The 24,793-nt window shown below is 54.4% G+C and overlaps 1 protein-coding gene across 8 annotated transcripts; it reads right to left on the bottom strand.

Moving 5' to 3' along the window:
* SEC14L2 (SEC14 like lipid binding 2) lies at positions 1–23,950 on the bottom strand. 8 transcript variants are annotated; one of them, XM_015101714.3, is made up of 12 exons: positions 23,789–23,950; positions 21,573–21,648; positions 16,736–16,779; positions 16,332–16,391; positions 15,603–15,791; positions 12,294–12,389; positions 12,096–12,156; positions 11,604–11,687; positions 7,620–7,726; positions 7,393–7,532; positions 7,076–7,245; positions 1–1,590 (listed from the first exon to the last, which is right to left on the bottom strand). In XM_015101714.3, the coding sequence occupies exons 1-12, from the start codon at positions 23,840–23,842 to the stop codon at positions 1,460–1,462; spliced, it is 1,212 nt and encodes a 403-aa protein (XP_014957200.2). In that variant the 5' UTR covers positions 23,843–23,950; the 3' UTR covers positions 1–1,459. The 8 variants fall into 8 exon arrangements, with proteins under 8 accessions (XP_014957200.2, XP_027812566.1, XP_027812567.1 ...); XM_027956765.3 differs by lacking the exon at positions 23,789–23,950 and adding an exon at positions 23,495–23,697; XM_027956764.2 differs by lacking the exon at positions 1–1,590 and adding an exon at positions 2,036–2,168.
* Positions 23,951–24,793: the final 843 nt, after the last annotated feature.

Here is a 24,793-nt window from a genome sequence, read left to right as displayed (position 1 = left end):
TGCGCGCTGAACGTTCTTTATTCATCGGTTACTTTTCCTAACAGAGCGTTGTAAACAAAGGTCGGGATGTCCTCCTGAGGGGTCTGGCTGGGGCCTGTGCGGCCTCGGGCCTCCTGTCGGCGCCAGCCTCCGCCCTACTCCTGCTCCCTCAGCTCGGCCAGACCATCTCCCCAGGCTGGCCCAGGGCCTGGGTTTCTGAGGGGAAGGAATGCCCCAGGCAGCGAGCCTTCCCCGGCTCTGTGCAGCCCAGGGCCTGGCCTTCGTTTGGAAGACGAGGGACTGCGTTAAGGGTCGTGATTGCCCGCAGAGCCTGTGGCCTGCAGCCCCTGGTCGCCGACCCGCCACTCCTAACCGCCCCCTACCCACCGTGGCCGTCCCTGCTCGTCACCGTGGGCGGAGGGGGTGGGGGCCCGCGAGGCCATCCGTGCCTGCCCTGAGCCCCTGCCGTGGAAGCCTCCCCAGTAGGCACCGAGAACCCGCGGCACCCACCATGTGCCTCCCAGAGACGGGACTGCTAAGGCCTCACTCAGGTCAGTCAGGAAGTGGGCTGTCGGGCACCCTGGGAGATTCAGCGCCCTCACTGCCTCGATCCCATCTGTCACTTTTGGCTGGGGTGCTCAAATGGAGAGTTACTTGATGAAAGCCTGGCGGCTCTAAAAATAGGGGTGGAAGCCTCAGAATTCGCACCCACCACCAGCCTGTCTGGCCCTTCCCGGAGCTGGGATCTCGGGAGGTGACGTCCCTGCGCTCTGTTTTCATCGGAGGACAGTGGCTGGGTACCAAAGCACACCGTCCCAGGAAGCTCTGAGTCACTGACAATCATTAGTAATCAAAGAGGCAGCCAGCAGGACCCAGGGGTTGCTGAATTCCTCGAGGTGAGGGAGAGGCCTGCCTCTCACCCTTAAAGGGGAAGATCTGTGCTGATTCAGGCCACTTTCCAAGACCTGGGAAAAGCCAAAAGAGCCCAGCCTTGGAGACAAAGGGCAGAAGAGCCTCAGAACCCCACCGCAACTCTGGGAACTGGCTACCTTGCTATTCCTCATTACCATCTAGATTTACATGTTCATTTGGGAGCAAGTTCCCACCCCCTGCAGCTGGCTTCCCTGAAGTGTTAGGTCTCAATCTCTCCCCTTTTTCCTGATTTCTTCCCCGCCACCCCATGGCACCTGCCTTCCTGCCTCAGCTGACACTGGACAGGTGAAGTTGGCACAGTTTACAAGGCAGATACTATCTCGGTGCCCAACCCCTGGGACTCCTTAGTAATATGAGAGGCAAGGAGACCCACTGCAGCTACGCTCCCAGTCTTTCTTATTCTCAAATGAAGGCTCCCCAGATCCAGCCCCAAGGTCCTTCTAGCCCAGTTTTTCTGGGTGTCTGAATGCTGGGGAAATGACCATTACAAGGGGCATAAACTGAGGGGGAAACACTGAGGGAGCCAAGCCTCCTGGGGGGGGAGGCATTACTTTGGGGTGACCGCCCCCAGCTGTTGCATCTTCTCTTCTGAGGCTTTGTCTGGAAGCAGGACCTCCACAGTGAAACTGACCTTCTTTGCGTGAATGAAACTGTAGGTGTTGTCAAACCGCAGGACATCTGAGGGGAGGCAAAAAGACAGACATTCAGGCAGTCCCCACAGGGCTTAGAGACAGCGATTTTTGTTGACTGAGCAAGTCAGTGTGGTAAGGTAATGAGGATGAAGGTGGCATTAGCAATGGTCCTTAACCTTCTGAAACCCAGTCTAGGTGGGTTACAAGATGTTCATGAAGAGGGGGAAAAAAAAAAAAAGAACATGCCAAGTGCCAGGTAAGTGGCAGAGACAGTCACATCTGTTAACAGCTTGGCAGGAGGGGGCCCTATCGACTGAAACCATGAGAAAGACTTTTTAAAGGAGTTAGAGGTGAACTGGGTCTTGAAAGGGGGGAACAGAGTCAGTAGCAGCAATACTTAATAGTAATGGTATAGTGATAGTAACGGTAACAACGGCTATTCCTGTGACTCAGGAAAGGGTTGGCAATCTATATTATTCATAACTCTTGAGTTCAACATTAGTTTTGTTTTATAGAAAAAGGAAGTCACTATGCACACAGTGAGGAAGGGATGGAGCTGGAATTTCCCTCTGGTCTGCACTGCTGCCTCACTTGGGCCCTGGAAAGCCCAATCCTGTTCAGTTTCTGAAAAAAAGTAAAAGAGGCAACCTTTTTTTTAGGCAAACTTTTTGAACCAGAAAGTTCTCCCACAGAAAGATAAGTGGACAAAGATGCTCAATGCACCCCTATTTGTAATCATAAAAGATGAGGAAAACTAAAATGTTCAAAGGAGAACTGCTTTAAAAGTTTTTATTGAAATACTATACTGGATAAAAAGGAGGAAGTGAGCTTCATGAGAATTAACCAGGGAAACTGTTGACGATATATCCTTAGGCCAAAAAAGCAAACTGGAGAATAGTCTGTAGACGGTTTACAACATTTTTGTTAATATCCAACTCTGCGACCCTATGGACTGTAGCCCACCAGGCTCCTCAGTCCATGGGATTCTCCAGGCAGGATTATTGGGGTGGGCTGCCATGCCCTCCTCCAAGGGATCTTCCCGACCCAGGGATTGAACCCATGTCTCCTGCATTGCAGGTGGATTTGTTACCGCTGAGCCACTGGGGAAGCCCCTTTTGTTAATATGACCAACAAAAAAATTTTTTTTTGTCTTTGTTATTTGGCCCACCTACACTGACAAGTTTTACAGTGTCAAAACTCCATCAAATATACACTGAATGACAGATGTTAATTCCTATGAATGTGTATGTGTGGGCACATGTCCTGTATATTATGGAGACATGTAATGCTCCTAAAGGGATGGAAAATATTTGGTAGGATAACTCACAAGACCTGTTAGTGATTTCCTTGGGAGAGAGAAAATGGGCATGCAGTTGGCGGAGAAGGCTTCCAAGCCTTGGCCAACGAACAGACTGCTTTTAATCTAACCCGTCTTTTTTTGAGTTGTTCCATTCCAGTCAAACACCCCTTCCAGAGAACAGGGTGGGAAAACAAAACACTAGCTCTGCTCTTTCTGCATCTTGTCTTCTCTCACTTTTCCCAGCCAAAACATACCCTGTGTATTTAATCCTGAGATGCAATCTTCCCCTTTTCTGACCCTGGATAAAATGCGTAGTTTAGACCAAGGGCAGACATACTACCCACCCTTTTCTTCATGGTATGGGCTGAGTAATAACAGCCATCAATTTTCTCTCCGTGCCAGAGTTCTTCAGGACCAATGGTGCCTCCGGAAAGAAGGAAACGTCCTCTCTGCCCTGGATGACAGAGCCTTAGCAGCCAGAGTCAGTCATGCTAGAGGAGAGGTCTTTGAGCTCCTTGGACCAAGCACCAGGGCTGAGACGACTCTGCCTAGCATGACATTCTGCCCTCAGAAACAAGGCAAGGGCTGTTCTTAGGCCCAGGCCTGAGGGGAGCGGAGGTCATGAATTGCAGTGGTTCATTTTGACACTAATTATGTACTCACGGACTCGTAGAGGCCCCAGAGATCCTCCAGGCTAGGGCTTCTTCACTTTTGTAGGGGAACTGATCCCCTTGAGAATCTGACAGCATACAATTTCAGATCCCACGGAGCCCATCATGGACCTTCTGGGGCAGTGGTTCCCAGGAGGAAAGTGACCATTCTGAAGACAGGTGCTGGGGGTAACCGTGCCCTCTCATTCGTGAAAGAGTCTCAATTAGTGTCCTTTAATTTCTCTTTTATAGTCCAGATTAAAGTGACAGTGTTAGGTGCTCAGTCATGTCCAATTCTATACAACCCCATAGACTGCAGCCCACTAGGCTCCTCTGCCCGTAGAATTCTCCAGGCAAGAATACTGGAGTGGGTAGCCATTCTCTTCTCCAGGGGATCTTTCCAACCCAGGGATCGAACCCAGGTCTACTGCATTGCAGACGGTCTCTCTTTAATGTCTGGGCCACCAGGGAAGCCCTATATTCCAGATAGGAGAGTGTATTACATTTTTAGTTATGTGTGTAGGTGGGTTATAATATGTATGAATTTCATTTCAGGATAGTAGGGGAGACATTAGATACTATTATAAAAGGGAGATGGTTGGTCTTTCAGATTTAAAAGCACTGCTCTGGGGAGCCACAGACCCGATTAAGATCTCCTGCTCTAGCCTACCCCCCTCATTTTAAGGGAAAAAAGAGCAAAATCTAATTACTTAGAAGCAGTTGCTCAAAACAGCTGGAGGGTTACTTGAAAAGCTGGACTCAGAAACCAGGTCCCCTGGTGCCCAGCTGGGCTGTTTAACCTCCCTACGTTTCAGATCTCTGACCACACTGCACACTCCCAGCAGACAGAGTTCAGATCTTTTTTTTTTTTTTTCTGAATCTTATTCTTTCCTAGACAAGTACTCTACACTCAGGGCCTCAGGATATATTAGTTGGGAGGAAAACAAAGTGGAATTAGTGCAAACTTTGAGTATACTTGGGAAACAACCGGCACAGCCGAGGAGGGTTCATGGGCTCCTACCATTGGACTCAGAGCTGTAATTTCTCCACTGGGTGGTTATGCTCTTACTTTACAGAGGGTTGCCTGGTTCCCCCAAGGCATCACCTCCCACAGGTGAGCCTGTAACCTAACATCGGGTTCTCATAGGCTCAGCTCTAACCTCGGCCATGGCCCAGGCAACAGCTGACCTCACCTCGCTGTCTTTAAACCTGGGCAGGGGGCATGGATGCTGGGGCTCTGTGCCTCCTGAGAACGGATGATAAAAAGCTCCCAGTCAAGGCCCCGCAGGCAGGTAAACACTCCATCTGACAACGTATCCACAAGGAACTAAAATCTGGGATTTGCAAACCTAAGCCTGATTATGTTAAAGAGTTCATGGTCCTACGTGGTACTACAGAGAGGCAGTGGGCAGTAATGGAAAATGGGCTGGGCTCTGCTCCTGGGCCAATGACTTCCTGGGTCGGGGACCATGCTCTCTCCTCTGTCATGTGACCATCTCTAGGGCAGACTGTGGTCACGAGATCCTGCCCCATTTCTTGCCTATATCTGACTCTTGGTGTCTACGCACGCTACACTGTGGGACAGTATACCTCTCTATACCTCAGCTTCCCTGTCCTTTAAAATAAAGAAACTCAGGCCTGCATGGACAAAGTGCTTTATGCCCCGAGGACGACAGTGTCTGGGCTGGCGCTACACCTGATGCCTGCTGCAGCACAAGGTATACCGCCTTCTCCCTCAGGACCCGGCAGCTCGCTAACAAGCACAGCTCTCCTCCCCGGGGAGCCAGACCACAGAGCATCTGTGAGGAGGGGGCGGTAGAGACTGAGGTTGCCTGGGCTGCGGGGGAGGACACAGGATCTGAGGTTTGGGGCGGTGGTGTGGACAAGTACAGAGACAGAGACATCTGTGGGACTAGTTCAGAACAGGTGGTGCTGCCATGGAAACAGGGTGCGGGGCTTCTCCCCTCTCCGGCACTATCTCCTCTGGGTCTCGCCCTAATGAATAACAATGGTGGCCAGGGCGTGCTGAGTGCTGTACAGCAGGCATGATGCTAAGTGCTGGACAGACCTGATCACGTTTCATCAGCAGGGGTCCCCATGAGGTAGAGAATCTGGTCCCCATTGTAGCAATCGGGACTGAAGCTCAGGGAGGCCAAGTCACTGGCCTAAGGACTAGTCAGTGGTCAAGTCTATTGCAGCTTGATGACAAAGCCCTTACTGTTACTGATTTTCCATGCCTGGCCCCTCGGCTCAGAGAGGAAACGAGATTTGAGGGGGATTTTCTGTGTGTGTATGTGTGACTTTTCTGCCTAGAAATATAGTACATGTTCTTTGTAACATAAACTGTATTTGCAGAACCAGTATAGAAAAAACAAAAGCTCTCTATAAGTTTTTTTAAGTTCCCAGAGATAACCACCACTAGCGTTAGCATAGAATCCGCAGAATTCTTTTGACTTTTTTTTTTTTAGTCAAAGTGAGGATATACCATATATGGAATGTTTCATCCGTTATTTTTTTTAACATGTTAAGAGTCTGCCTGCAATGGAGGAGACCTGGGTTCAATCCCTGGGTCGGGAAGATCCCCTGGAGAAGGAAATGGCAACCCACTCTTGCCTGGAAAATCCCATGAACAGAGGAGCCTGGTGGGCTACAGGCTCCCATGGGGTTGCAGAGTCGGACACGACTGAGTGACTTCACTTTCAGTTTCAGATATCTTATATGTCACTTTATTCTCTTTAATGTGATACTGTATTCTACTGTATGAAGTGAAATGAAGTGAAGTCGCTCAGTTGTGTCCGACTCTTTGCGACCCCGTGGACTATAGCCCGCCAGGCTCCTCTGTCCATGGGATTCTCCAGGCAAGAATACTGGAGTGGGTTGCCATTTATGGACCATAATTTATTTAATAAAGCCATTTAACTTACTGTCAGTATACCAAACTGCTAGGAACACCTGTGTACCTATATCTTTGTGTCCTTGTATAAATATTTCTGTAGGATAAATTTTCAGATGTAGAGTTGCTGAGTCAAAGGGAATTTGATCAATATTATAAAGCTAAGTGAGGTTAAGCACCTGTTCCCGTGCCAAGTTACCATTTTTATTCCTCGAGTAAAGTTCCTGTTCATGTTCTGTGGTCACTTTTTGATCAAGCTGGAGATGAGTGAAGCTCAGCAGAGTCTAGGCTGGGTTCTGCTCACCCTGTGATCCCTGCACCTGCCCAGCCTGTTCTGCCTCTCTGACGTCTGGGGAAAGGGCATCCCCTGGAAACGTCTGATAGCGGCAGTCACAGTCCCAGGGAGACCTGGAACCAGAGAGGAGGCGTTCTGAACCCTTGCAGTCACCTAGCACTGTGACTCACCTTTACCTGGGAGCATCAGGTCAGAGTCCTACCCTGCTGTTAACCAGCTGGGTCACCCTGAGCCTGCCCTCTCACCCCTACATCCTAGGTTTCCTCACTTATGCAAGAGAGGGTGGAACTGACGGAGTTCTGCTTCTAGCGCTAACCGTCTGTGAGCTTAAATCCAGGGAGAAAGAGGGAGCTCACAGGCAGACAGCTAGAGCAGGGGCTTTGAGAGACTTACAGATGCCAGGATCGCTGCAGGTGAGGGTCCCATCCTCGGGCACCAGGTGAGCGTTGTACCTCTGGTTGGGCAGCACCTCCTTCATCTCCCCAGCCCGCTGCCGTTCCCCCATCTTGGTCTTCAGGAAAATCCCAAAACCAATGTCCGAACCATCCGACATGAACTGCCACCTGCAGGGGACAACCACCCACTCAGACATGATTCCGTCTACACGTGCCCGCTCTAGGGTCCCGTCACCGAGGCGTCTCTCGCCCCAGCCTGCCGACCGGCACCGAGGGCGGCAGGCTCCAGTCTCCCGGGAGGGCCCAGGCCCTTACCTGAGGACACAGCCCGGGAAGAGGATCTCGTACTCCACTTGGTGGGAGGAGCCCCGGGAAATCTGCACGCTGTGCTCATACTGCTGCTTCACCCGGTCCCGCACGTAATACTTCTTGGGGATGTCACCCCCGTAGTTGATCTAGAAGCGGGGCACGGAATGCGCTGGAACAAGCACTGGAGCCAGGCGCTCCCCGGTCACCTCCGGTCCCCCCGGGGAAGCTCGTACCTTGGATTTACATTTGGGATTTCCATCAGGGTCAGTCATGGTGCCCCCGTACTCCACAGGCAACTGGTCGGGGCTGATATATTTCAGCAAAACCTCCTTCCAGTTTGCTGGCAGGAAAGGGAAGGAAGGAGGGAAAAAAAAAAAAGGGTCAGCACTAGGCAGGATTTCATCACAGCCCTGGCAGTCTACACACAAGAGGCAGAACAAAACCCGTGCGCCCCCGCACACCAAGCACGGGCCTTGGGACCACAGGACATGCACACAGCTCTGCAGGGCGGTCGAGAGGGGCTGTCACCCAGAGGACTGCCCTACGCTGTACCAGGAAACTAGAGCAGAGTCATGTCCCCATGGCCTCTGGCCAGCTGGACAACCTGAGGCAAGCCACTCTGCTCTGAGCCTACGTCCTCCTGCCGCCTTGCAAGATCATGGTGGGAGGGAAGTGAACTAAGCACTCGAGGAGGTGTTTGTCCTAAACTGTTAAGTGCCCTATCCTTAGGAGAGTGTATTATCACTCCCAGGAAAGGGATACAAACGTCTGAAGTGCAAGCAGGAAGGAACAAAGAAAAGGAAGGGCATTCCATGCAGAGGGCACGGCATGTGCGTCAGGCAAGAGGGCCCGAGTCAACGCGCTCTGCCCTGGTTAGACCGATGTGAGGGCCCGACCGGGGGTCCTGTGCCCCATCACCCACTGTGCTCAGTCACGACTGAATGAATGCGTCACTGCAGACTAACCTCTTAAGAGAGCTCCCTTGGCTTTATCCCCAGACACACTTTCACTTCTGCTCTTGTTTAGGCTGTCTGGCAACCGGTGATTTGGGTTTTTTTGTTTTTTTTTTTTTCTCTTATGTTAGTAATCAAACCCTTTCCTGGCTAGAAGAGTTGGCCTCAAGTGCAACCAAGGCTGAGATCCACTTCTCTGCCATTTCAGATTCCTAAACGAGTGTCAGCCAAAGGACAGTGTTTTGACCCTGGGAACCTCTCTGTGCTGACTACAGACATAGGCAGCAGCTCCGAGTCACAGGGTACCTGCAGCATCCTGTGTGGCCAGTGCTGCCTGGAAACCCACGAGAACAGTCTAGGGGCTCCCAGCCTGCAGGGATCAAGGGACTTGTGACCAAGTGACTCCAGGGACATGTGCCCTGTCTCAGGGTGCTTCCGTCTGTGCTAAGCTGCAGCCCAGGGTGAATTTCTGCCTCCTCTCTGTTGACGATCCGTGCCTTCCCTGCCCAAGGCGGGTTCGATTGAAAGGTTTCAGGCGTGGGTGGGAGACATACTGAACCTCCTCCACGGCCCTGCTGCCAGGAAACCGAACTGGGCTCACGCATGTGGTGGGCGGCAGCCACAGAAAAGCCAAAACTCATCGAGAGCCTTTCGCTCAGACTGCTTCTTCCCCCAGCTCAGCTGGAGGGCTGGAATCCGGCCAGGAGGATTCTTCCCATCTTACAGACAGGAACTGTGGCAACAAGGACAGCATTCATTGCGCCAGAGCCAGCAGCAAAAGCCAGCGGCCCTGTGCCCTCCAGACTGCTCTGTGCCACACCCAGGCCTCAGCACATTTGCAAAACCTCCATGTTCAACGTGGTGCCTGAAGGTGAGCATTCAGAAGCCTTCAGAATTCCCCTTTCCCCAGGTTCAACTCCAGAGATGGTGATGGCACCCCACTCCAGTACTCTTGCCTGGAAAAATCCCACGGACAGAGGAGCCTGGTGGGCTGCAGTCCATGGGGTCGCCAAGCGTCAGACACGACTGAGCGACTTCACTTTCACTTTTCAGTTTCACGCATTGGAGAAGGCAATGGCAACCCACTCCAGTGTTCTTGCCTGGAGAATCCCAGGGTCGTGGGAGCCTGGTGGGCTGCCATCCATGGGGTCGCAAAGAGTCGGACACGACTGACGCGCTTTAGCAGCAGCAGCAGCAGCAGCAAATTCAACTCTACAGGTAGCCTTACGCCACCCATGAAGCCGATCTGTTTTTCAAGGCTTTTCTCCCACCACTCCACGTCATGCTCCAGCCAGACTTGCCCCCTGCTTGTCCCTGGCTGCCTTGATTTCCGAGCATCTTCCCTCTTGACTTTCCCTTGGCCCCTGATGTCCACCGGCTTCCCTGCCAACCACTTCTTCATCTCCCTGGCGGGCTCCTCTTTCTCTGCCTGCCCTCGAGCCTGGACATACACCACGCGTCACCCTCTGTTCTGCGGGCAGTCTCATCTCCTTCTCAAGGTCTTATCTACCTTTATCTTTGTTGTTCTTCCATCACTATGTCATGTCCAACTCTTTGCAACCCCGTGGACTGCCGCACACCTGGCTTCCCTGTCCTCCACCATCTCCCAGAGTTTGCTCAGGTTCATGTCCATTGGATCGGTGATGCTATTTAACCATCTCATCATCTGTCACCCCCTTCTTTTGACTTCAATCTTTACCAGCATCAGGGTCTTTTCCAATGAGTTAGCTCTTCGGATTAGATGGCCAGAGTATTGGAGCTTTAACATCAGTCCTTCCAGTGAATATTCAGGGTTGATTTCCTTCAGGGTTGACCCTCTTTCTGAAAAGTCCCAGAACTCCTGACTGGAGTCTGCCCCTAGGCTTCAGGCCCAGGCCTCCCCAACATCTGTACATCTCACAGTCTCCTCAAATTCAACCTGGAGCTTTTCCTTCTGGTTGTACTATTCCCCAGTGGAAGGGACTGCAATGCTCAGTCACTTGTGCCAGACCCCAGGGAGCTACTGCAGGCTTATCTTTCTCCCTTCCTACCTCCCGGCAATTGAGTTCCACCTCCTACAGAAGTCTGAAATCCATCCTCTCCTCTCTGTCCCTACTGCCCCCGGCCCTGCTCAGCCTTTCAACTCCAGGTATGTGGACTTTGGCTGTGGTGTGCAAAAATGGTATCTCGTCCCTCACAATCAACAGAGAATCAGATCTTGGCAGCTACCCCGCCCCCTGATCAGACTCCTCTCCAGTGCCCAGGAGCCTGCAGTGAGACCCAGCTTCCCAGCACAGCGCCCTGGGTCCTCTGCCACCCAGCTCCTGGCGCCCGGCTCCCTCCCCGTATTATCTCTTGCCACACCCTGTGGTGCTATACCACCCTTGCCACAGTGTACAAAGTCTTTGCTAAGCGCCCTTCTCTCTGCCCAACGGCCTGCTGCCTCGCTTTATCCAGCCACCCGACTCACTCCATAGCTTGCCGCCAAGGGAGGCACCGCCCCCTACCCAGGCTGGGTGGGCTGAGCGCCCCACTCAGTGTTCCCATGGACCCCTCCCTTTTACATGTAACGTCATACACTGCTGCGGTTTTACCCAGGTGGCTCAGCGGTAAAGAATCCACCTGCCAATGCCAGAGAGGCAGGAGATGTGGATTCAGTCCCTGGGTTGGGAAGATCCCCTGGACAAGGAAGTGGCAACCCACTCCAGTATTCTTGCCTGGAGAATCGCATGGACAGAGGAGCCTGGTGGGCTGCGGTTCATGGGGTCTCACAGAGTTAGACACAGTTCAGCACACACGCATGCTCACGCTTGATACAGCTGTTTGTGTCTCCCTTTCTCGAGAGACCACCAGCTCTTTAAGGGACTCTGTCTTCCTTCTGTGGCCTTGACACCTACCGAGTCCAGGGCCGGGCACACAGCAGGCGCCCGTGCAACGCGGCCAGCTCTGCTCCTGGGACCCCCTGCTCGGCCGCGTCCAGAGCCTCTTCCAGCTTGTGTCCCAGCTTTCTCTTAAAGGGCCCTCTCCTGTTTCATTGCAAGCTCACTGAGAATGAGGGCTGGCATTTCATTCGCCTTTGATTTTCCCCAGAGTGTTACAGGAAGAGTTCTCATGAAAACAGAGAGGAAGAAGCCCCTTGCCGGGGCCCAGCCTGCTCCCGGGGTCCCACTGCGCCCCAGCCAGAAGAGGGAGCCTTGGCCCTGGCGGCTCGGGCCTTCCCTGCGACGCCATCCCTGGCGGGGCTGCTGCCACGCAGCCAGGGCTCAGAGAGTCTGGGCTACTCACCTCCCAGGACCTGGATCTTCTTACGAGTGTCCTCACTCAGGAAGGGTTTGACGAGATTGTAGGCCACAGGGAACAGCTTGGGGGCTGCAACGGAGACCAGGCCATGTGAGCCCCAAAGCATCCCTAACCATGGCCTCGTGAGGACCCCCCGCATCCCTAACCACGTCCATCACGGCCCCCAGCATCGGGCCACGCGCTCCCGGGACCCTGGAGCCCACGTAGGCCGCCTGTGTGAGGTTCGGCTGGCCTGTCTGTACCGGGGGGAATACTCCAACTTCCTCACCAGGCTGGGAGGCTCCAAGGACGTAAACACTGAAAGCTGTGCCAATTATGAAGCCGTCTGCGCAGGCACAGGTCAGTCTTTGAAACGTGTCCCAAGACCACCACCCAACCTTTGGCTCATTCTGATTTTATTCTCCCCCGAATTTGTCCCAGGACCATTTTTGGCCCCTCCTTTCCATTTGACTTCATCACAGGTAGTTCCCAAGTTACCTTTAACGATAAAAAGACGCTTCAGCGTTTCGGGATAATTTTCCTCAAACATGCAAAGAAACTGTGGAAAGAATTCAGCAGGCTCAGAACTCTGTGCCAAGGAGAGAGGCTCTGCTTCCTCCAGCCTCCCCCACCGCACAGGGCCTCCGAGCACCCCGATCTCTCACCCTCCCACCCCACCCCAGCCCTGGCCCTCACCTCTCCATAGGCCTCCACGGCTGGCTTCCAGAGATGCTTGAGACCCAGGCCCTCGCAGTCATAGATCAGGGTGGTGGTCTCTATCTTCTTCCCCATCTGCAGGGGCACAAGAGCAGAAAGTCACATCACGCGGCCCTGCCCCCAGAAACACACACCGAAGGCCAGCCTGGTTCAGGGGAGACACTGATTGTGCCTTGCACCCACACTGCAACCAGATCTGGGCAGGGCCAGACCTAGAGTTTTCCAAATCAAGATAATTACCCCCAGGCCGGAACTGTGGCCTAGACAAGGCCCCCTTCCCGTCTAGATCGCCCTGCTCTCGTCCAGTAAATGACTGGGTAGATGGAGATGACATCTGAGGCCCCTTCTGTTCTGCAGTTTGACCTGGTGGCTGCCCCCTTTCCTCTGCGCTCCATGCGGCCACGTAGCTTGCAGGCACGGATGCTCTCTGGCCAACGGGAGCCCTAAAGGGGCATCCCCATCTAACGCCTCTCTCCACGCCTCGGCACATACTAGGTGCTCAGTGACTGTGGATGACACTGTTGGAATGTCCCCAAACCTATCACATCGTTTGACTGCATGTTTACAACAGCTGAGGAGGAGGGGAAGAGAGAAGACCGTGGCGGCCCCAGCTTGCTCTTCAGTCTTTTTCCCATAAGAGAGTCAGCTGTCCTTCTCTCTGTCTGAATTGAGTTAGATGAGCACAGAATCTGAGCTCACAGACACCAGCGGCACCTAGATAATCGTCCAAGGATAGGGTGGTCCCGACAAAGACTCCACTGGTGCCCAGGGCAACAGGAGAAAAGCAACGATAACATAGAATGTTTTTACAAGGCTGAACTTCACTCAGTTTAAAGGACTGCCTCTTCTTTCAATGGCTGAGTCAAAGATCTCTCATGATGAAGGTCACATTGCACCTGAAAATACGTGGATTATTTCCAAATCTTTTTTGATATTGATTTCTAACATAATTCCACAGTGTTAAGAGACCAGCGGAGAAGGCAATGGCGCCCCACTCCAGTATTCTTGCCTGGAGAATCCCATGGGCAGAGGAGCCTGGCGGCTGCAGCCTGTGGGATCGCAAGAGTCGGATGCGACTTAGCGACTAAACCATCCACTTCACCCATATCCTTCTACTTTTCTATTCATTCTATTAGTTTTTGAAGAGTCTGATATTGAAGATCTTCACGACCCAGATAATCACGATGGTGTGAGCACTCATCTAGAGCCAGACATCCTGGAAGGTGAAGTCAAGTGGGCCTTAGAAAGCATCACTAGGAACAAAGCTAGTGGAGGTGATGGAATTCCAGTGGAGTTATTTCAAATCCTGAAAGATGATGCTGTGAAAGTGCTGCACTCAATATGGCAGCAAATTTGGAAAACTCAGCAGTGGCCACAGGACTGGAAAAGGTCAGTTTTCATTCCAATCCCAAAGAAAGGCAATGCCAAAGAATGCTCATACTACCGCACAATTGCACTCATCTCACATGCTAGTAAAGTAATGCTCAAAATTCTCCAAGCCAGGCTTCAGCAGTACGTGAACTGTGAACTTCCTGATGTTCAAGCTGGGTTTAGAAAAGGCAGAGGAACCAGAGATCAAATTGCCAACATCCACTGGATCATGGAAAAGCAAGAGAGTTCCAGAAAATATCTATTTCTGCTTTATCGTCTATGCCAAAGCCTTTGACTGTGTAGATCACAATAAACTGTGGACAATTCTGAAAGAGATGGGAATACCAGAGCACCTGACCTGCCTCTTGAGAAATCTGTATGCAGGTCAGGAAGCAACAGTTAGAACTGGACATGGAACAACAGACTGGTTTCAAATAGGAAAAGGAGTACATCAAGGCTGTATATTGTCACCCCGCTTATTTAACTTATATGCAGAGTACATCATGAGAAACGCTGGACTAGAAGAAACACAAGCTGGAATCAAGATTGCCGGGAGAAATATGAATAACCTCAGATATGCAGATGATACCACCCTTATGGCAGAAAGTGAAGAGGAGCTAAAAGCCTCTTGATGAAAGTGAAAGAGGAGAGCGAAAAGTTGGCTTAAAGCTTAACATTCAGAAAACGAAGATCATGGCATCCGGTCCCATCATTTCATGGGAAATAGATGGGGAAACAGTGGAAACAGTGTCAGACTTTATTTTGGGGGGCTCCAAAATTACTGCAGATGGCGACTGCAGCCGTGAAATTAAAAGACGCGTACTCCTTGGAAGGAAAGTTATGACCAACATAGATAGCATATTCAAAAGCAGAGACATTAATTTGCCAACAAAGGTCCGTCTAGTCAAGGTTATGGTTTTCCTGTGGTCATGTATGGATGTGAGAGTTGGACTGTGAAGAAGGCTGAGAGCCGAAGAATTGATGCGTTTGAACTGTGGTGTTGGAGAAGACTCCTGAGAGTCCCTTGGACTGTAAGGAGATCCAACCAGTCCATTCTGAAGGAGATCAGCCCTGGGATTTCTTTGGAAGGAATGATGCTAAAGCTGAAACTCCAGTACTTTGGCCACCTCATGCGAAGAGTTGACTCATTGGAAGACTCTGATGCTGGGAAGGATTGGGGGCAGGAGGAGAAGGGGACGACAGAGGATGAGATGGCTGGATGGCATCACTGACTCAATGGACGTGAGTCTGAGTGAACTCCGGGAGTTGGTGATGGACAGGGAGGCCTGGTATGCTGCGATTCATGGGATCACAAAGAGCTGGGCACGACTGAGCGACTGAACTGAACTGAACTGATACTGAAATTCTAACTAAAAATCGTAATTTATCTCCTTACAACAATAATTGCAATATACGGTGAAACTGTAGGTGACTTTGTTCTGTACTTTCCAAGTCTCCTGTAAATGTATCATCATACTTTCATAATTTAAAAAGTGAGAAAGAAAGAAAAATAAATAAAAGGACTGTCTCTTTTTTTTCCCTCACTGCACCATGCTGAACTTCCCTGACCAGGGATCGAACCCCCACCCCCTGAAGTAGAAGCAGGGAGTCTTAACCACTGGACTGCCAGGCAAGTCCTGAAGTTCTACCCTCTGTTCTGAGACAACACCCTCCCTATAGTTTGGGGCTTAATTATGGCAATAATAGCTGCTAAGTGTTTTCTCAGTCCTTCCTTGGGAAAAAAGTGAAATCTGGCAACACAGGTCAGTCCCTAAAACTCTGTAATTTCACTGGTCAATGAAATCCACACATCAGGGCCTGAGCCCTGAGGCTGCGCTTCACGCCACAGGTGACATCCCCGCTCTGGCGTGACCGACTCCACTGGGCAAACCCCTCTGCGGCCATGCTGGCCCCCACCTTTTCGCTCTGGCGGACACATTCCTGCAGCAGCAGCTCGCAGTCCCGCATCTTGGTCTTGAACAAGTCCTGCTTGCTGGCTGAGAGGAGCAGGCCCTTGGCGTCCAGGGGACCAATGATGTCGTACCAGATGGGGGAGCCTTCCAAGTCGTAGCCGCACATGCCCCCTGACAGGTACTGCTGGACCACCTGGGCCAAGACAGAGGGGGCCGCCTGGTCAGCAGGCCCAGGGCAGCCACCCCTTCCCCGTGTCCAGGGCCTTCCTCTGGGTTCATCCTCCCCTGGGTGCCAGTGGAAACTCATTCAGTGACTCGGCATCTTCAGACCCTTCCTCTGAAGGCCCCAGGCCCCCGGTCCCAGGACTGTGGCCCTAACAGCCCTCACGTGGGGAACTGTACTGTCCTACAGCAGTCCCTCAGGTGTGTCCCACTCTTCGCAACCCATGGACTGTAGCTCACCAGGCTCCTCTGTCCATGGCATTCTCCATGCAAGAATACTGGAGGCGGCTGCCATTTCCTCCTCCAGCGGATCTGCCCCACCCAGGGACAGAACCCGAGTCTCCTTTTGTCGCCTGCAGTGCAGGCGGATTCTTCACACGCTGAGCCATCGGTCAGCTTTCAGCCTCGTCAGACCTTTCGTCTGAGGGTCCCAGCCCCGTGGACGCAGGATACAGGCTATGGCTGTAACCGGCCTCCTCACATGGGGTGGGGCGGGATAATGTGTCCTCACCTCTGGAGGCTGCCAGCTCATGATGTTGTCAATGTCCTTTTGCTTCCGGAACTCCACGTGCTGCAAACACATAATTGGGACTTTAAAAACGTGGGCCAGGGGAGAGGGCCGCCTGTAATAGGCATCTGGCAACGGTGACAGCGCGAGCAGACCACGGGCCACAGGTAAGTCAAGAGAAAGCCACTGGCAGGAAGAGAAGGCGGAGCCTCTCTCCAAGGTCTCAGCAGCACAGACTGTAATTCTTGGTTGGCCCAGAACTATGAAAGCTCTGCTTCTCGGGAAGGGACTGCACTTTGTCTCAGGATAAGACAGTACAGGCTGTGATCAGGGTGGGAGGGCTGGACAGAAGTCCAGGAACGGTGTGATTCCGACGGGCAGGAATGGAAGAAACAAATGGGCCTCACCTTCCGGAGCATGGCCTCGGATTTCTGCAGGTTGAAGTTTCTTGCTGCAACAGGGAAACGTGAACAACGGTTAGGCCAGTAGCCTGGGCACTGAAGACCGAGAGACTGTCCTGCTCCTGTGCTGGGGCCCGGGGCACTCTTAGATCACCCCGCATGCGGAGGTGGCGTGAGGACATTCACTGAGGGTTTGGGGAGCGCCTCGACCCCTGGGCTTGCAGGGAGAGCAGGTCAAGGCTCAGGGCAGATGGGAGCAGCCCTGCAAGTTGAGGGTCAGAAGAGTTCTCTCCTAGTGGATGCAATCAAGTGAAGAATCTTATCTCCTCTCAGGAAAAGTGAACCCTGGACTCCCTTATCATTTAGCCTTCTCCTTCCAAAAAGCTAATCTCCCGCAGGGTCTAACACTCAGTGGTAAGAACTTGACCTTGGGTTCAAAGATGAACACAGCTGCCCAGTAATATGGGGCAGGACTGGCAGTCCATTCCAGTAGGATGGGGGTGGTGGTGATGAGCCTCCAGTCATCAAAAGACCCACGCATACCCCATGGGGACAGAAGACCCTCCTCCTCCCAGGATTCCCAGAAAGTTTCAGAATCAGAGTTCCCCTGGGTCAACGGTTCAGCACTGAAGAACTGATGCTTTTGAACTGTGCTGTTGGAGAAGACTCTTGAGAGTCCCTTGGACAGCAAGGAGATCCAACCAGTCCATCCTAAAGGCGATCAGACCTGAATATTCATTGGAAAGACTGCTGCTGAAGCTGAAGCTCCGATACTTTGGCCACCTGATGAGAAGAACTGACTCACTGGAAAAGACCCTGATGCTGGGAAAGACTGAGGGCAGGAGGAGAAAGGGATGACAAAGGATGAGATGGTTGAATGGCATCATTGATTCAATGGACATGAGCTTGAGCAAGCTCGGGGAGTTGGTGATGGACAGGGAAGCCTGGTGTGCTGCAGTCCATGGGGTCACAAAGAGTCGGACACGACTGAATGACTGAACTGAACTGAACTGGGTCAACTCTATCTCACGCACAAACCTCGACATGCTATCCTGCTCACGGTTCAACATAAACCCCTCTCTGCCCACCAAGGCCACCTGCTCCCAGACAATCCGGGCAGCCACATGCACTTGGCCCTCACTGTTGTTTTGAGCAGAGACCCTTCTGCAGAGACCCTCAGACAGGAGGGGGAACTTCCTCAGCCACGTGACAACCCTTCCAAGCAAATTCTGTTCTGCCATCCTGAATCTCCGCCTGCCAACATGCTGCCCATCATGGATCCTTTAACCATCTGGCACAGCTTGGTGTCAAGTCCATCCACTTCCCTTTGGAGGTTTTCCAGTTTCCCAGCGCCTCTCCTAGTGTGTGTGGGCCAGAGCACAGGCGTTACCTACCCTTCTCCAATTAAGCCTAAGAACTTCCTCAGCAAGAGGCCAGGTACTTAACTCAAGCGAAGCTTCCTGTCAACTGAAACCCCCAAATCCTTTTCACCTGGGCTACTGAGAAGCCTCTATCCCACAGGCTGAGAGGCGGTTTTCTGGATCTCTTCCTATCAGATTTCATCTTGTTATGGTCAGCCACGTTGCATTTCTTAAAGAGCTTCTGAGAGCCACATTGTGAGCAATTTTGCCATGTGGCCTATGAACTGCCCCTCCCAGCTCGATGTCCTCTGTGGGTCACATCGACATTCAGATCTGCTGACAGCCCCGGGACCTGGGCCAGACAGGCTGCCCTCTGGACCGCCACCGGCCCCTTAATCGCTGCTCTCCGGGAGCGGCCGGGCACATTCCCTGACTCTGCTGCCCTGAAACACAGTCTACTCTCCTGCACCCAAAGGATGCAACAAGAGATATGCCCAAAGCCACGCCCGTCACTTGGGCCAGACATGCGCCTGCAGAAATGAGCAGCCTTGGCTCTGGGGAAGTTCCCGCTCGTGGTCCCCTTACACGTGCCGTCATGGCAGTAGGGGGTGGGCAGCTATCAGAGGAATACGATCTGGGTTTGCATCTCAGCCCTTCCGCCTTCTTCCTGTTTGACCTTGGACAAGATATCGCAGCATCTCTGGCCGAATCACCCAATGAGCTAAAAAGCACTTGGAAGACACAAGGCACCACGCTGTCATGACGGGGGGATGCAGTCGGACCCGAAAGTGGGAATCCTCCAGGCAAGGGAGGGAACCCCCAACTGTGAAGTCATCTTCCTGGGGAACAGGAGTGGTAGTGACTTGTGAGCCCCTTATCCCAGTGAAGCTCTCCAGTTAACCCTTAGTGGCTCAGGCCCAATATTCAGGGTCTTTGAGGGCCCTCCCCAGGCTGCCACTGCCTCTGGCAGTACGGGCCTGAGGCCTCCCCGGGGCTTCTGCTCCCTGGTCAGGGGGCAGCTCAGGGCACGGCTTAGGGCACTGCCAGAAAGATGGGCCTGGGAGCCGGAGTCCTGGGTTCTTATTTCATCCCTTCCTAGTCCTGGGAAACAAGGAGGCTCAGCCCTGCCCTGCCGGGCTCACAGGTTTCCTCCACCTCCTGGTTTTATCTTGCCATCTGACCCTCCTCCTCACTAGGTGCCCAGAACTGGGGAGGGGAGGGTGGGTGGCAGGGGAGAGAGTGATGTGTGAGGGTCTGAGGGCCAGCAGAAAGCTGAGCCCTGGCGGGGAAGCCCTCTCACACCTAAGGTTAGAGAAAGACATCTGGCTGGCAGGGGCCTTGCAAATGTTTTCTTTAGAATGAAAAAGGTTTTTTTTTAAAAGGGGGCGGGGGCGGAATTCCCTGGCAGTCCAGTGATTAGGACTCTGAGCTCTCACTGCCAAGGGCTCGGGTTCGATTACCGGTCAGGGAACTGAGATCCTTGCATGCTGCACAGCACAGCCAAAAAGGAAAAGAAAAACAAGGGGACAAAAAAACCCTAGTTGAAATTCACAGTAGAGTCTGACCAGGCCTGAGCTCCTGCCCAGGAAAATGTGGGGCACGAGTGATGTGCAGAGGAGATGCGTCCTGCGTTTGAAGAGGCGGAGCTTGAGCTTGGCCGGGCAGAGAGGCGGGCTGGCCCAAGAGGGTGCTGGCCTGGGGACCAGGGGCTGGGGTTGCTGCCCTGATTCTGCTTCACGTTTTCCGTGTGCCCTCAGGTAAGCGCCCTCCCCTCTCTGAGCCTCAGTTTTCTCATCTGGCAACTGAGGATGACTGCACTCCTCTATTTCTGCAAAGAGAGGGACAGGAGCTGTCCCAGGACTGGGGGGTTGGGGTGCCTGGGAAACCAGCTGCTGGCTTCTCTTAGATAAAAGAGAGCTGCGATGCTGTTCACCTCAACGGCTCTCTGAAACCACAATCTCCGCCCCTCAAGGTAGCTGGGAGGTGTGTCTGATCCTTGAGCAGCTGGCCCTTCAGTAAAGGCTGTCGGCCCACTCTCCCCACCCGCCCCCTTCTAGCTGCAGCCCTTCAGTAAAGGCTGGGCCAGAATATCCTCCCACTCTGGACTGACTCCACTGCCACCCCCCCTCGCTGGCCCCCACCCCGTCTGAGTGGGCGCAGGTAGGGGGCGGTTCACAGCTTTTTTGCGGGGGAGGGCAAGTGGCACTTTCTGAAGCACAGGGGGCTCTCCTGACGCCACTTGTCCGGGGCGGTGTCCGGGGCGGGGAGGCCTGCCAGCAGCCTCTCCAGAGCGCCCCAGCTATTCAGTTCTTGGACTGAAACAGAAAAACACGTCTCTCCGCCTGTCCCAAGACTCGTAGGGGACGTATGTGCCTGTGTCTATGAACAACTAATCGGCCAGGACTTAACTTTAATACTGGGGGCTACGACTCTGTATCCCCACTCCAGTATTCTTGCCTGGAGAATCCCATGGACAGAGGAGCCTGGCGGGCTGCAGTCCGTGGGGTCACAAGAGTCGAACACAACTTAGCAAGTAAACCACCATGATTCTGGGTCCCGATTTAATCTCCGCTAAAATAACCCAGAGAAATGTTCTCTATTATTTCTATGTCTGGCGATAAAGTTTCTACAAAGGCAGAAAAAGAAAAATATGTCACAAGAATTGAGAGAGAGGGTGGCACCTGACTTGAATCACAGAAGAGGAAAAGAAAGAAAAGCTTTCAGGAGTTGCAGCGTGGGGTTGAGCTGGACTCCGAAGCTAGCGGAAACGTGTACATTTCCCCACCGCCTGCACAGCACCACATGTCCCACCCTGCAGCGGGCAGGACACCCGATCTCGTCCCGCTCTCCCACACAGGAGCTGAGGAGGAGGTTCACCCCTGGCCCAGGTACAGGCCAGGCAGAGCCAGAAGAGATCTCAGGGCTTTGGAACCAGACGGTGGCTTGAGGGGAGTTTTGTAAACCTAAGTCGGGCTGAATGCCACCCATGGTATTTCCCCACACACTCTGCCCCTCCCTCATGACACGCGAACCTCTGGCAGCAGGCGGCCTGCCGTTCCCACGGCCAAGACTCTGGTTCCGAACTTGGCTCTGCCTCCAACTTCCCACCAGCGTGGGGCCTTTCTCGGCGTTTCCCCAACCTGCTTCCCCACATCCATCGGCAGAGTGTGTTCATCCAGCGGACAGAGAGGGCACAGGGCTGGGAGCCAGCCGACCTGGGCTCTGGTCCTCTGCCTGCAGCTCAGCACTGTGCGACCTGGGGCAAGTGACCTCCACCTCTCTGAGCCTCAGTGTCATTATCTACCCAATACTATCCAACAGGAGAGCTGAAATTATCTAATAGCCAAGAACCCTTTTGGTTCTAAAGGCTGAGTCCTCCAGATTCTGAGCACGCCAGGGGCAGGGTTCCCAGAGGGTGCCATTTCTGTGACCCAGAGCAAGCATCTCGCCCAGCCTCCCTCCTGCAGCCCCTCTCCCCTCACCTCGGAGCCAGCGCAGGAGAAAATAGTCATCTGGATTCGGCAGGGCGGGCAGCACATCCTGGACATTCTCCCGAAACTGAATCGAGAGGCAGCTAGGTGAGCGGAAGGTCCCACCCTGACCACCCTCTGCCCGGGGCTCTCCATAGAGGCTTTCGCTGGGCCTCTGCTCAGTACAGGGCAACTCTGCAGACACAGGCTGAGCACCTGGGCGGCTCGGGACCCTGTGTGGGTTGTGCTGGTGGGAGGTGGGTAGCAGGAGGGGGTGGGCAGGAAGTACGACACCGCCCCGGCCTGACCGCAGGCACTTACGCACTCCTTCGTGGCCGATGGGCAGACATGTCCCTAGATAACTGTCACAGCAGACAGCCTGGGGTGTGCCACCGTAGGCATCTGTTTACCAAGCATTTCTGGTGCACCCAGCACTGAACTTGGCACTGATTCACGCTTCACTCAGAGTCCCTAGAGGTTATAACTGCTCCCATTTTACAGAGGAAGGAATTAGATCCCAGAGAGGTTAACTGACGGCCCCAAGGTCAACAGCTAGTAATCAGCAGAGCTGGTAAGCAAACCCCCCAGTCTGTCCCAGGCCAGAGCAGGCACTCTGTCCACCATGGTCTCCCCCTTTAGCGATGGAATGCTGAGCAACGTGCTGGGGGCAGAGGGTAGAGTTAGATTCTGACTGGGGCCAGGAAGGGGGGGTGGTCTCATATGACTTCATATAATAATGGCATTTGAGCTTGAAGGACTCCAGAGGCAGCAATCCGGGTGGAGGGAGCAGTTCCAGGCAGAAGCCACAAAGGGGGAAAGGGCAGCGAGGGCCAAACAAGAGCTGGACAGTGACCCCAAGGATGGCCACGCCCACATCCCACCTCCCTCAACCCTGTGAGCACGCCCCCTCGTCCTGTTCTGTCCCCAGGCCTCCTGCTCCCAGTCACTGACCTATGGGGCAGCCACAGAGGAACCAATGAGGACCCACCACCTCTGCCCCTTGCTGGGGTCAGCCAGGGACTGAAACCATCCCAGCCCCCAGACAGCTCTCAGAACCCCAGGGACTCTGGCGAGCCGCCACCCCTTACCAAGGACCCTCCCCAGCCCCCGGTTCCTAGCTTAATCACCACCTAATCCCTTCTCTGCCTGGTTTCCCCTGCAGGTCAGCAGTAATATCTGAAACCTCCCTACCCCCTAGCCTCCTGGGATGGGGAGGCCCGGCCCGTGGCAACACCTTCATGGGGCTGATGCCGCGGCCCCACTATTACTGGCAGGAGGCACCTGCCAACCCTCCTCCCCCAGTTTCTCAGCAGTGGAAAAGTGCCCAGCTGTGGAGCCTCCAGCCCTTAAGGCTGGACCCAGTCGGTCCCAAGAATGGCCACTCTCTCCCCTCCCCAAGGGCAGCTGGTGGGAGAGGGTGGGGCTCCGAAACTGCTGTTCCCTTCCTCTGCCCAGGCACCAAGGCAAAGCCTGGCTTACCTCCTTGCCTCCTGAAAAGCATCAGCCGGAGTCCCCAGCCGGCGCGGGGGGCGGAGGGACGGGGGGGGGGGGGGGCGGGGGGCTGGGTGGCAGGACAGGGGAGTTGGGGTGAAGGGTGAGGAGCTGGTCTCAGCTCAAACTAACCCCAACTCAGTCTGGCCCTGGTAGGATCCCGGGCTTTGCACCAGCAGGTGCAAACTCCTCAATATCTTCCCTCAAGGAGGAGCAGAGAAGGACCGCTTGTGCCCAAGGTCGCAGACAGCCTCGGGGCCAGAGCAGAAACCATCCAAGTCTCCCAAGGAGCCCTCGGGAGGAGGCCCCTTCCATGTGCCACTCACTGCCCCTCTCTGCCAGAGGAAAGCCTCCCGGAAATGGAAGGGAACCTGGGGCCCTGCCCCTGCCCCCGGGGCCCGGCTGCCAGTGCCTGCGGATCAGCGTTGCCTTTGTGCCCCCACCTCCAGCTGGCTCCGTGGGCTCCCCAGCAACCACTTCTTTCCCAGGTGGCAGCGCCGAGCACCCGCCCGGGGATGGGGCCGGGGCGGCCAAACTTCCCCGGGGTCCCCTCGGCCGGCGGAGGGAGCCAGGGAGCGCGGGGTCGGCGGCCGTGGGCAGCTCGGCGCGGCGGCCGCCGCTCCCTCCGCCGGCCGCCCGCGGACGCGCGCTCGCCCCCCGCCCGGCCCCTTCCCCGGGCCCCCGCCGCCGCCGGAGGCGGAGCCGGCCATCGGCGCCCGAGCCGGGGCGAGGCTCACCTTGGCCAGCGCCTCCTTCTGCTTGGGGCTCAGGTCGCCGACCCTGCCGCTCATCGTGGCTCAGGCTCGGGGCGCGGCGGTTGCCGCAGCAGATGGAGCACCGACGCGTTCTCCGCCGCCGCCGCCGCCGCCGGAGTCGAGTCCCAGCCTTTTGCCCGGGCCGCGTGTGGCGGCCAAGCCCCGCCTCTTAAAGAATCCCAAGGGGCGGAGTAGGGAGCGATGCGCCGGGCGCGGGAGCCTCCGAGGCGGGTCCCCTCCGCCCTCCTGAAGCGGAGACCTGGGCGGGAAGGGTGCGCGCGAGTGCCCACCCGGGGCCGAGGCCGGTGGACCGCAGTGGGGCAGGAAGTCTGGGTTGCAGTCCCAAATTTACCTTTAGCTCTCGGTGTGACCTTGGAGGAGACACCTGAGCTCTCTGGGCCCTGTGACCGCATCTGAGTACTATCTAATGATTTCTTGTAAGATCAGGTCCCCAGGGTGCCAGACTTCTCCCGCCAACCCGGGAGGGAGCTTGCCTGATGCCCTTGTCTCGGGGGGCTAGGTCCCCTAAGACTAGCCATCACCTCCAGGACAGTGGCTTTTTCTCTCTGGGGTCCTTGCCGGCCTCCTGTCCTGCCATGGATTTGGGGCCACTGCTGCCAACCCAACTGGGGGCCTTGCAGGAGTTAACAGCCTTTCTGCTTCCTGCTGTGGGGCAGGCAGTCTGAAGGGTAGGAAAGCCCAGACCTCATCTCCCCACCCAGGGCACTGTCCTCTGCTCCTGACCTTCTCAGGTCTCCGAGAGGCTCGCAAGGTGCTGGCACCCTCCGCTGGCATGGAGGAGTGCTTCCTCTCTGGGAATCAGAAGATCTTGGGTTTGAATCCTAAATCTTCCCCTTCTTTTTATGAGACTTCGGGGAGCAAGTTCACCTCTGAATCCAAGCCTCTTCGTTCACTAAATGGATTCGGATGATCTGGACCTCGGGTCAGCAGGAGAGGATAAAGCCAGCTAACGTACATAATGCCCTG

The sequence above is a fragment of the Ovis aries genome, chromosome 17, assembly GCF_016772045.2.
Source record: "Ovis aries strain OAR_USU_Benz2616 breed Rambouillet chromosome 17, ARS-UI_Ramb_v3.0, whole genome shotgun sequence".
In the NCBI taxonomy this organism is placed as follows: domain Eukaryota; kingdom Metazoa; phylum Chordata; class Mammalia; order Artiodactyla; family Bovidae; genus Ovis; species Ovis aries.
This window is presented reverse-complemented; position numbering and strand designations above follow the sequence as displayed.